Source organism: Perissodus microlepis, chromosome 16 (genome assembly GCF_051167445.1).
Source record: "Perissodus microlepis isolate ML-2025 ecotype Zambia chromosome 16, ASM5116744v1, whole genome shotgun sequence".
Lineage (NCBI taxonomy): Eukaryota > Metazoa > Chordata > Actinopteri > Cichliformes > Cichlidae > Perissodus > Perissodus microlepis.
Window position 1 is genome coordinate 23,445,189 of NC_140476.1, and position 13,245 is coordinate 23,458,433.

At 37.8% G+C, this 13,245-nt stretch overlaps 1 protein-coding gene across 7 annotated transcripts in view; it reads left to right on the plus strand.

The window, feature by feature from the left end:
• The window catches only part of itprid2 (ITPR interacting domain containing 2), a 50,417-nt gene that overhangs the window by 6,718 nt on the left and 30,454 nt on the right, over positions 1 to 13,245 (plus strand). For 6 of the 7 annotated variants that reach the window (XM_084954830.1, XM_084954829.1, XM_084954832.1 and 3 more), the window contains exons 2-6: positions 1,396 to 1,515; positions 1,964 to 2,101; positions 3,026 to 3,071; positions 6,278 to 6,327; positions 6,563 to 6,616. In XM_084954830.1, the coding sequence (XP_084810956.1) occupies positions 1,473 to 1,515; positions 1,964 to 2,101; positions 3,026 to 3,071; positions 6,278 to 6,327; positions 6,563 to 6,616 (331 nt within the window). In that variant the 5' untranslated portion in view covers positions 1,396 to 1,472. Of the gene's footprint in view, positions 1 to 1,395; positions 1,516 to 1,963; positions 2,102 to 3,025; positions 3,072 to 3,806; positions 5,744 to 6,277; positions 6,328 to 6,562; positions 6,617 to 13,245 lie in introns of those variants that run through there. The other variant, XM_084954834.1, reaches the window with a different exon arrangement.

The following is a 13,245-nucleotide window of genomic DNA, read 5'->3' on the forward strand; positions in this document are numbered from 1 at the left end:
TGATTAACAGACAAACGACTTGGGCTCCCATGGCAAATAACGTCTGGTGTTCTTCTACACTTTGTATGCGTTGGCTGTTAAGTGCAGAGGAGCTGCTCTGGGTAAATTCTGTGCTCTGATGGAGTCTCAGTCCTCACCATTTCCTGCAATCCCTGTCCCTGCAATTTCCCTTATAGAAAATCATATTGATTCTTTTTCAGTGTCCTCTCATTTCTCTTCATACTGTGTCATTTTTGTTAGGAAATAACTCAGTCCCTCATCATTTTTGAAAGGGAGTCAGTAGATCACCCAAAGAACTTTTTACACCTCTGGGTACATTTTTGCAGATGAATCATCACATTAGTTTGCCCTGTGTCAGCAGAACTGACACTACACTTCTTTGGTGAACCCTGACAGTAGATTTTTGCATGGGCCCTAAATATCACGATGACAGCTTTAACCTCTCATTTTTTCTTTCTTAACCAAAAGTTAATACCCTGAAAACTCAGTTTCAACCAATTAAGCTAACTGTGAATATTATATTTTCTCTCTTGGAATTAAAAAAAAAAAAAAAAAAAAAAGTGCACTGTTGCACTGCGTCAGCACTGCATTTCTGCTGCTTGTGTGTGTGTGTGTGTGTGTGTGTGTGTGTGTGTGTGTGTGTGTGTGTGTGTGTGTCAGCTCAGCTGGTGTCAGTGTGGATAACTTGTTCATCAATAATAAAGGCCACTTCTCTTCTTCTCACCTAACTACAAAGCAGCTTCCCTCTACTTTCCTCCTCCAGAACTGGTCTTTACTGCACAAATGGTAATTATCAGGAAGCACATTAAAGTAAAGATGCGTAAGAGTTTTAACATTTGAGTCACAAAGACCAAATGTAACCAGTAAAGGTAAGAATTGTTGGTAAACTACACCGTTGTTTGCTACGTGCTAGGAGTTTACAACAAATTTTGTGATGTAATGATGCCATTTAGTTTTATAGTTGTAGATGTTTGCTGAGACTTGTCCCTTGTTTCCTATTGACACTAAATCAGGATTAGTATCTGTGTGTACACGTTCTTTATACTGTCCAAAAGTGATAGTTGTACTAGTGATTCAGATCCTTTATCTACTCTCTTGTGTACTGTATGTTTTTCGGTTGCATGTTTCAGCTAGAGCCTACTAATACAGCACAGCATCTGCTATAACTAATATTCTCTATTGTATTACTTTCCATGTATTATATTTTGTATTGCTTCTGTTTTGCAAGTGATCATTAGTAACTAACAGTTAAATACATTAATATACATTAATATATTTGCTAACATCATTCATCTTTTCTTTATATAGTTGCTTTGTTTTCAACGATTCGTATTCATGTTTTAAGTGCATATTAAATGAATTATTAAATATAAAAGCGTTCTTCTGCGTTTGCAGGTGTATGTTGTCTTTTGCTGATGTTGCTGTAGAGTCGTCAGTCTTCTTTGACTGACCGCATCAAACCAACCAGAGAAATGGAGAGTGGAGCTCTGGCAATGGAAGTCAGTACTGGTCTAGGTGCGTCACCTTTCTTTAGATTCAGAATGAATATACTGTAATAATGGGGAAAGCAGCTGAAATACTGGACTATCAATTAAATGCTTGAAATTTAATATCTTACCTCCAAAATAAATAAACATTTGAACTAATTAGTTAAGGGGATCACTTAGTAGTTGAACAAAATGCTAAAATAAATGGATAAAAAGTGTGCTGAAAATCTAGACATATTTACAAATATGTCATCTGATAACACACACTGATTTTGAAAGCAGATTTTCAGATTACTGGACACATTTGCAAGTCTTACTTTGCATTCAGAGACTCCGTTACACTCTTACAAATGTGGTACTGCTGACAATTTGAAATATAGTTATAGAACCGTTCACGCACATTTGTGAGTAATTCTGGTTTAACAACCTTTTAATAGCCATCATGTTGACAGACGGTATGCTTGATTGATCCGTAGATTCCACATCAAGGCGTCAGGCCTGGGCCAAAACCAGAGAATCCGTCTGGCAAGATTCGAACTCAGAACACCTCTTTGGTCCCCAGGAGCCCCAGCAGAGCCAGAGTAATGGGAACACACAGGGACCCACAGAACAGGGTTAGTTGAACTTAACTGTTTAGCCTCTGTTGCTAAATACTTTACCTAAAATACCCGTGTATCCAAGGTTTTACATTTGCTGACTTAATGATATGCTTTTATTTGTTTATGAACCTTTGAAATAGAAAAGGTTATAGATAACCCTCTGTTCTAAAACATGGTGTGACTAAGAGTTACAGATTAAACCCAAATTCTTATTCGAGATGACACAAAATGTGACTGAGCCGGAAAAAAGCAGGAATAACGTCTGCAGAGGTCAGGATAGAAAGCCAAAGACTTTTCCCAAAGACTTCTATCCATAGATTTCTGTTGGATTCAAGGTCTTTTTGCAGCTTTTAACTGGATACATTTAAACACGTTACTGTCCTACAGTCTAAAGGAGACGTGGAGATCACTTTAATTTGTCAGAAGATCAAAGTGAAATGAATTCTCATTCAGTAAGTATTGTCGGGTGTGTGTTGTGTTTCACAGGTTTTGGTTTGTAGCCCTAATAAGTGTAACCATCAAATCACTTTACAGGCATATAAAAAAGCCTGATTGCCTTCTTATTGCAAAAAAACAAACACAGCAAAACATATTATTTAGAGTGTAAAGCACCAAAGTTTTGGGCCACAGGGATTACTTTTTATGCACTTTTGCCCACATTTAAAATAATGTGACATTTAATCATTATACATGTAAAATGTAAAGTTAGGGAAACCATAAAATGAATCATTATTTGTGGTCAGAGCATTGTGAAGAAAAGTTGGATGTGGACCACTTACATCTAAAACAGTGGAAACACAAACTGCAGACCAAATTACTGTAATGTTGACATATCCTGATGTCTGGCACCACTATAATAGTTTTATAGCATGTTGTAATCCCTGCACAATACAGCACGCGCTGGTTTATTGCTTTAACATACTCATTTCTTTCTACTAGGACAAGTTCCTAACAACAAGATCGCCAGCTGGCTGAATGACTGCAGGTACAGTATTCATTCACCACCTGATTAAATATCCTGTTTTCAGTAAATGTCTCACGTGCTAAAGCAGTGCACACATGCTAGATGATTCAGTCCAATAATTTAATGATGCCAGTTTAAAATGAATGTTTTTAAGCATGTAAGAAGTTTAAAAAATAGGTTTTCTTTGTATCATATCCCACAGGTCCTTTATTATGTTATTCACATTTTTGTTCATAATGACCAAAACGTGCTCTTCTCTGTTTTTGTTGTAGTGAGTTCTTTTTAGAAAAACACTTTGAGTCCCTTGGACATACACTATAGAATAGAATAGAATAGAAAAGCCCCTTATTGTCATTGCACATTTACAAAGAAATTTAATTCCTTCAACTGTGCAGGAATAAAATATAAATGGCAAGAGCAGGAATAAATAACAAATAAGAGAAATGGATGCAATCAAAAGGAATATATACAAAACAAGAGAAAAGGCAAACATTGGAGAACAGAGTGCTTTGCAGTTTTTGGTCATTTTGGCCCATGCTGTGGTCAGCTAACCGAACTGTGTGCTGTAACTTCCTGAAGCTGAAAGGCTTAGAAAAACAGGATTTTCTTTCTTATTTTTAGGGAAAATAAACAAGAGTTTGTGGATATTTTTGTTCCAAGCTTTGTTTGACTAAAATTGCACTTGTATTTTTTTTATTGTTAATAATTTATTAAAATTATGGCATTATGGGCTTTTTCTTCTGCTTCTGAAGTGGGGCATTGCAGGAAAAATTATTGGAAATTTTTCCATTATATATAAACTGGATTGTGTTTTATTGCCGTTATCATTGTTAATTTTTCCTACAAACAACTTCACCTGTACAGACACTTCGACTGTTTAAAAGTAACTGTGCATCTGTGCTAATCTAGTTTTGAGGGGCATGCTATGAAGAAAGTTCAACATTAGCCGGGCTTTCTTTGCGTTAGCTGGCTTGACAAAACCTAAAACCTCAGTTGGCGATTACGAGTAAGATGGTGGTTATCAACTTTCTTTGTTAACCCAGGCTATCTGCTTGAGTGTGTTTGCACACTTACTTGAAAGGGGGATTGATTCTGCGTATCTGAGCGCTGAAACTTTAAACTGCAGGCACATTAAAGGTTATTCAGAATTAAAGGATGTTTAAACAGTAACAGAGACGTGGAAATCGCTTTTGGTTTGTTGCCCAATGAAAGTGAGATTTATTTACTGACTGAATAGATATTTTTCTGTATGTTCTTATCACAATCTGTATAAGATACTTGGCAGCTGATTAGCACCAAACATAACAATCTGAATGCAAGCAAATTCCAGTGACAATGCAGTTTGTGCTGCTCTAAATATACAGCTGGGCTACATTTGACCACATATAAAATGTTTTCCTTCAGCACAGCATTTGTATTGCACTTAAAGGATATTGTAACTAAAACAATCCCCAAACAGATTGTGTGCTCACCAAGTTCCCATGGTGATTTAGCCAGGTAAAAAGACCCACATATGGGATGCTGACGGCTCGGACATGACATGCTGTTAACTTTTGCAAGTTCTGGATTGTTCACAAAGCTTTTTCATGCCTGTACTTACAGTAAAAATACATGAATTATGAATTTGAATGCAAGTCAAAATATGACTGATAATTACTGAATTTAATTAGGCCATGCATTACAGTAAAATTAAGTTAATGAGTGCCGAGGTTTGATTAATTATGGGATTATTTAAATGGGAATGGTAATCACCCTAGTTGTTGTCACTATATTAAAGAACACAAATATGTCTTAATATTATTTTAGAATCAAAGATTGGGAAATGGGCATTTGAGCACTGTAATAAAGTTGGAACATTCATCTAAGATGCTTGAGATAAAAGCTTTGCTGAAATAATTAACTACAATCAAAAAGATAAGAAAATCAGTGTGAGGGTACAGAAAGATTAACATAGTCATTAATGTAAATATGAACAGCTGGAGCTATGGTCTTTTAGAGCCTGAGTTAAACGCTTGCTAACTGGTTTTGTCGCTTGGTGGGTTATTGATATGGTTTCCTGATGTCTAGAGGTGTGTGTTTAAAGGTGTTTTTATCAGCTGCTGACGTAGTGCCGAAGCGCAGCCAACGCCTAGACATAGAACACACAGAACCACAGGGAACAAACACAGACAAAGACAGCAGACCCACGCCCAGAGATAGGGTGCACAGAGCGGCTGAAGTGGAGTAAGGAGAGAAAGATGCAGGAAGAAGCTGACAGAAGACGGAAAGAAAAGCAGAAAAAGAAAGAGCAAACAGAGGAGGGGTTCCTCCTGCTGAGTCAACATTGTTATCACACAAGCACAGTTTTAACCGCTGTCACTCAGAAACGTCTACAGCATGACACGGCACCGTGGTAACATGGCAAGCAGGTTACTATAGCTACAGTCGCAGGGTAGGGACTTGGGGCCAACATGGCTGATTTTGGCAAGTGGGAGGAATAGTAAACACTGCGACTGCGCACTATTACACAACTGTCCGTGTGTGTGTGTGTTTTATTTGGTGCCATGAACTTGTGCCATTGATAAAAGCTGCAGGTTGTGTAACAGCACAGTCTCTCCAGCATCCTGCTGCAGACAGCAGCTCAGACCCGCTACCTCAGTACTACTGTCAACTAGCCTAATCTGTCAGCAAGTTAGCCTGGAGCAACTAGTCTGGTCAGTACAACCGCGAAAGCTTCTAAAACCAGAATTTAACCTAGAATAATTGGTATAGGATGTGATTGACCAGAATAAGTATCTTGACCTGACTTAGACTGGAAATATTGGCCTTTATTTGACTGCCAGTTAGTCTGGGTTACCCAGACTACTGACTGCTACTGACTTGAGAGATATTAAAGTTGGCACTCAGCCTCAGACAAGCAGCCAGTTCGCTCGCTCAAGTTAGGAAATATCTTGCTATACAAAGCCATACAGCATTATTATCAGTTATCTAGGATATTTGTGAGATGGGTACTTAACCTTGGATTTGTCTTGAATTTACTACGACATAGTCTAAGGGTAGGTGGCTTCAGCCACACAGTAGAAATCTACACACAGACTACCAAAAGAGAGATAGCATGTGGATCGATACATCATACTACTTTCTTATTTCCTTTTTAGTGCATGTTAATCGCAGCACACCTAACTGGTGGCTGATGTTGGATTTTGTGTGCATGTTCAGTTTATTTCACTCATCTCTCTGTTTTCCAGAACTCCCCTTGGAGCCTCTCTAGATGACCAGAGTGCTTCTCCAAGCAGAGGTAATCCATATTTTTGTTGTTTATGTACAGCACAGTGAGAACGTCAAACTTGTGATGGCGACAGCTCTTCTACTCTCTAGACTTTAGTGCATCAGAATATATTTGCCACGTCATTACAACTATCAAATCTGAATTTGTTTTAGTTTAGCACTGTTGTCACTGACGGCATTTCACACCATACTCGTGTGTGTGTGTGTGTGTGTGTGTGCGTGTGTGTGTGTGTGTGCGAGAACAGGGCCTCTGAAGAACGGCTGCAGCTTTGAAGATGACCTTTCACTGGGGGCTGAAGGTCAGTTCGCAAGATTTACAATTTCTTCTCATTGTTAACGGTTTCCCTCCATTTTCTGCTAATTGTGTAATTGAATCCTGATTTAAATGGCATATTAAAAATAGAAACACTGACATTTTGGTAACGTGTTCTCCGCCCGAGTTTGAAAGCTGATAATAGCAGAGCTGCCCCCAACGCAAAACCTTAATGGTCCATAAGTTAAGAAAACTAATCAGGACTAATGTCAAACTTCTGTTGCCAGGAATATATTTATCTTGTATAATTCTAATGCAAACAGAATCCTAATGGTCATAGTTACTGTTCAATAATATGAAGTCCTACATTGGCTAGCCTGCCAAGGGTCCAGGAAAAAATCCTTCTGGTTTCCTGGAGTGTTTAAATAAAGTTGTTTTTTTTTCCTGTTATCTCCCTGTAGTTCTTGACTCTGACCTGATGGAAACTGGATTCTGTTCTAACCACATCTGTAGTTGATTTTTGACTTCTGTGAAAAAAAACAAACAAACCACACATTACAAAAGCTTTTATAAAATGTTACGTGAAGTTATCAGGTTGTCACTTCAGGAAAAAAATCGATATATGCTTCCAGATTCCCTGGCTTGGATTACTGCTGATTAGGAAATTGCGTAATCCTGACTTGAATTACTCATATTACCACTAAGGGTTGCTCTGGTCTGAAGATTAAAATTAATGTTTACTATTATTTGGACAGGCAAAAACCTCTAAAATCTATGATACCAAAGCCTAAAAACAAAGCTTCTGAATTGTAGTACTTCACTGTATGACATAGTTGTCTTTAGAGGCTTTATGAACTGGATTTAGTTCTCAGTTTTACTTTGACTCCATACACAGAGGCAGCAGACACCAGGTTATTTAGATTTGGATGAGTTGTAGTCAGGAACAGATTTGTTGCATCTCGCTCCTAAATCACTACTGAGCTGAGAAGTGAATAGTTGATATTTTGAACACCCTCTTGTTATCTCAACACTTTCAGTTAGTTCAATGGAATCAATTTTTGGGTCATGCAGTCATCATGTAATGTGTTGCATTGTGTAGTGTACAAGCCACAAATGCATAGACACGGTCTATGTCCATTGAGGGTTTTATCTAGAGTGTGTGGGAGGTTTGTTTTTTTTCCCATTACCGATCTGTCAGTGGAAAGTCTGTGTAAGGAAACTAAATGGAGGTAAAGTGTAGTGTCATCAACATAGTATGAGTTATTTTGTGCTTGGTCATGAGAGAAATTTGGATACAAACTTCAGTAGTCCAAAACCAACTTTTAGAAGGATAAACAATGACCTATAACGACCAGCAAACTATTATAAAGCGCATTGTAGAGAACTGAGAAAGAAGAAAAAAAGAAAAAAAAAAAAAAAAACACTTTCTGGAAAAACTAAGTGCACCATTATGCTTCTATAGGAAATAAGAGGTAAGTAGCAGCCAGGTGCTGCTACTCAGATAAATTTGATTAGTTGATCATCAGCAAATGTGAGAACCTCTGTAAAAACAGAAGTTATTCAGAGGTTGTGTTAGCAGTGTTTCAACCTATTGGCATGTTAAATCTTAATTGACATCATGACTCTGAAATTTCTAAGAAGGAACAAGTTGGCTTGGCCTCTTCTCTTTAAAAAGAACATGGCAGCACAGTTTAGGTTTGGAAAGCTGCATCTTAACAAACTACAAGACTTCTGGAACAATGTCCTTTGGACAGATGAGACCAAAGTGGAAATGTATGGCTATAATGTTTAATGTAAACCAAACACAAGATATCATACTAAGTGTTCTCTGTCTGTGAGGTGCCCACACTTGAAAAAGACCAGACTTTGAATTTCACTCACTTTATTTTGACCAGCTAGTTTGATAGCTGCTAAGTAGATGGATAGATATAGATAGGTGAAAAACCTTTCAACACAAAAAATAAAGAACATTTCATTAATCATTCAGATAAATTAAATGCATTATACAGAATAGAAATGAAATAACAAAAATATATACACTTCAGTAAAGCCATTTAACATAGCTAAAGCTAAATACTTTTGTCTAAACTATCATTTAACCCAGTTTAAGTCAGTTTTACATTCATTGGTTTTTAATCACAGAGCTGAGTAATTTCAAACACGAAGATGAAATAAACTGGTTCTTAAATACACAAAATGTGTCTACCTTGCATTTTTCACTTTTTATAAACAATTACATTTTTAAAGTATACATTTTAAAGTTTAGAGACTTTAACCAAGGATTTTCTTTTACAAAGAATTATTTTCTTTAAATTAAACCAAACATATTTACACTAGTTTTAAGATTTACCAAGGATTTGGGGTAACTATTTTTAGTATTAATTAACATAAATATGTGGGAAACACTATCTACATAAACAATTTATTCAAACTTAAACATTCATTTTAATATCAATATAATTTTTTAAACTTAAATGCAGTAACTATTTCCCAAAGCATAAATACATTTCCACAATTGAGCTTCCATAGTTCCCGAACATATAAACAGCAAATATGAGTCCAAGAGCTTACCGATAGCCCGTCTAGCTCAAAGTCTTCCTCACAGTGGAACGTGGATTGTGCTTTGTTTGCTGTCCTCTCAGTATGTCGCACCCGGGTCAAATGACTGCTGCATGCATTTTAAGGTCTACTAGGCATGCCAGCCCTTGATTGCTCTAATTCAGCTCACCTGGCGGAGCGGCGCGCACCAGGCCACGCTTAGTTATAGATTGCACACAAGGTCTAATCAGCAGCCATGCGCAAGCAGCAGCACAGAGCAGGTAGTGGGCAGGAGGAGGAAGAGAGGAGTAACAGCCACACCTACTAGGTCAGCGTGACACTAACTGTCAAGCATGGTGGTGGAAATGTGATGATTTGGACTTTCAACCAAAGAATCTGGGCATGTTGCAGTCATTGAGTCAACTGTACTCCTTTGTATACCAAAGGATTAAAGAGTCAAATGTGAGACGGCTAAAGCGTGAAAAGCTAAAGCACAGCAGAAAATCTAGTCTTGCAGTGGCCCAGTCAAAATCAAATGAAATGCCAACAAACATCAATGAATCGAAGCAATGCAGTGAAGAAGAGTCAGCCAAAAAAATTTCCACAGCAATTTATTTAATCATTGAGTGTAATTTGGTGTTTTTACAGGACTGTATAGTCCTGGGAAAACTTTGATTTTCACAGGACTGCATATCCCATAGAGCTTCCTAAGGAGTCCCATAGAAGAGAAAGGCAGTTGACTTTTTGACATTTCTTTTATGTCAGAATAACGAATATAGATAAAACTATTTATTTTGACCCACGTGTCTTTTGATCATGTGTTTTAAATGAAGGATGAAGGTCTGACAAAACAGTGCTTAAATCAACAGAATATCTTGTGATACCTCATCATCTTCATTCCAGTCTTGTTTCTTCTTGAAGGAAAAGTCAACAGTGGCAGAGGTGTGGGAACACGCTGCACGCACGACTGAGTGTGCGTGTTCATCATATTTGTGATCTTGTAAGGACGGCAGAGTGTATATGTTACCAACTGAACAATAGCCTGTAATGACTTTCTGTTGAAATGTCATGTATGGTGTGTGTGTGTCGGAGATCAGTTGGGGGAATCTGGCGCTGAATAGGTGTTAATTGGTTAATTCTACAAGTTTTTACCTTGTATCAGCAGAAAGCGCACAACAAATACACAAAGACAACAACCGAGTTTGCATAGTCTGTCCTGCATGTTGATATACTGTATCCGGCCAGATGGAAGCTACTTGAACATCTTAGACAAGTGGTGGCTAGGATCAACCAGAACTGACTGGGTCTTCTTCAGAGTCCTAACTTTGTACAGATGAGGAAGGTCATAAAGGCGCACATGTCCTACTTTCCTACACATTAGACTGTCTCTCCATATTAGACAGTACTTTGCAGCCTGCTTTTGCTGTTGAGGTTCAGTGGCCCGTGCCAGCTAATAAATGAGAATGTAAGAACAGATTCAATAAAACCTTCTCATAAACGTGCTGCTGACATGGAAACCTCAAAGCTTGTGATAAAAGTACACTTGTGCTGGTAGGCTTTTCTACACATGGCTTCCACCTGAAACTCAAAGGTCAGCTTGTTATCACTTATAGTGCTGCACAAACTCAGTAGCCTCATCTTTTTTCCATTGAAGGCAGGTAATCGTAAAATCCACAACCATCAATTTAGTTTTCTGAGCACTGATGTCCAACAAGGACAATTTGTACCACTCAGTGAAATCTGGTTGTTTTATTTATTGAGGAAAATGACCTAATATAGCGTATCAAGGGTGGGGGTTGAACTTCAGGCTATTCAACAACCCTTCTGTCAGCTTAGGATTAGGACCTGGTCATTTTGAAATGTGATATTTATTCTTTTTGGACCCTTGATGACTTTTGTTTTTACATTGTTATTAAGCTGCTTGACCCATCCTGTCTTGAGATTCTAGTCATGGACCAAGCTCGAAAAGTTTCTTTAGCAATTACTGGAGTAAGTCAGAATTTGTTGTTCAAAGATCACAAACTGTTCTGGCCCAGATGTACCAAAATGGACCGAAACGATGATGCTACCACCTCCATGTTTCATAAATGAGTAGCTGCAATCTAGTGTTGTCCTTTCCTGTGTAGGACTGATGTGGCTTGATCCCTGCTTTGTGCAGCGCTCCCAAGTGTGATCGATAAAAGGTGCTGGTATGAGTGTGTTAATGGGTAAAAATATGCATGCTCAGTCACAATAAAAAAGCACTATATAAATAACAGTTCATGTATCCTTTACATTCTCCATAAATGCTTCTCAGTTAAACCAAAACATTCTATTCATTCTTCTCACTCATCAAAGCATTGTTTTTGCAGCCTTCTGGCTTTCTAATGTGATCTTTAGTCAAAGGCATCAAGCAGCAATGTTTTTGTAGAGCAGCAGCTTAGTTTTCTCAGGCCAGCCATGCCTGGCATTTTTTTCATTACACTCCTGATGCTGGAATCTGAAAAGCCTCAGAAGTTGCCCTGTGTTGCACAGGAAGAGAGTTTTATCAGTCAACCACTTCTGTGGAGGCTAATGACACTTTCTTTTGTTTGCACACAGCCTTTCTGACTTTGGATTGGTCGAGTCTGAACTCTTTAAAGATAATTTTTGTGACACATTCCAACCTGATAAGCTCCTCCCACCGATTGGCTCATGTCTTTAAAAGTAAAATCTCAGTTGTTTGTGCAGCTATTCACTTTCACAAATGTGAAACTTTCAAAATGTTACGCTAGCATAAGTTTGAAGGATTTGGTTGATTAAATTACCAAATTCATAAAACATTTGGGAAATGGGAAATGCATATTTGACTAAAAATACCTGTATCAAATATTTCATGTCTAAGGATATTTAGTTTAGCGTCACTAAACATTTCCTGAGCATCAAGGACTCAGCCTGCCTGTGTTCACCATTTGATTTTGTATAAGCTGTCTGTGTTTATACAGAGGTGACATTAGGATTCTTTAGTCTGAGTGTCTCTGTCTGCTTCATGTTATATCCTGACAGTATGTGCCTTAATTATGTTGAGAGTGATATTTGACAGGAGTAGCTGATGTCCTCTGTGGAGGATTTTCCAGATGTCAGGTATGGACAGATCCTAATTGGCTCTTATGCTGTTTAACATTAGGAGGACAGGATAGGAAGGGATTAAAGTGCTAAGGGGTGAATGGGATAGAAGTGAATTAGTGAATTAAATAGTTCGGGGTGAATGGTGTGGAACTGAATCAGTGAATTAGCGTGTGGATGTCACTGTTGTCACGTTTGGCTGCTTTAATCCAGCTGTCTGTTAGAGAAGAAAAACATTGTTGATTCCAAGAAATTCATCTGAAATGAGCTGGAATAGAAAGACGCTCTCACACGGACGGCAACATGTCTCAGCAAGTTCTTGTTAAATGGAAAAAAAAAAGCAGTCAGACCTGCAGCAAGTGATGACGTTTTTTTAAAGTTGCTTGACAAAATGAAAGTTTACCTACATCAGCGCTCAGTACAAGCAAACCGTGGTAAACGGCACATTAATTAAACTTCAACGTTTTTAGGACAGCTGGTTTGATTCCGACCAAGTTGGGCAAAAGCAGTTTTTTATTTTGAAGTGTTACGAAATAAAAACTTGGCAGATATTCTCTGCTGTAGCTAGGTATAGATTAAGGCTAGTGTTAGTTTCTTAAGACATGGTCACAGATTTTTATTTTTATTTTTTGTCCTTCTCAGTGATTTTAAAAAGACCTTGAGGAAGACCTTAGCCTTTACATTTTCTGGGAGATTTATAGCAAATGGTTGACAGAATTGTAAAGGAGAGGCTAATGGCGAGCAAGTTCAACCAACTGAACTAGTATCCTGTACTGAAGTTCCACTCACTGTTCCTATCCTTTTTAAACTATAATTAATAGTTGCTTGATTATTTAGTTTCAAGCATTCAGCTGTGCATCTCATTAAAAAAATGTCATCTTGAACCTTCTTAATAACTGTTGTACGTTGTTGTAACGGCCTATTTGAAAAGGTCTTAGAAAAACTTGTTCTCCTATCTAAAAGTTTTTTTTTCTTTTGTCTGTAGTGATTGCTGTATTCAGGATGTACAGTGCCTGCTTTCTTTCTATTCAGGTTTTTGTGTCACATTAAAGA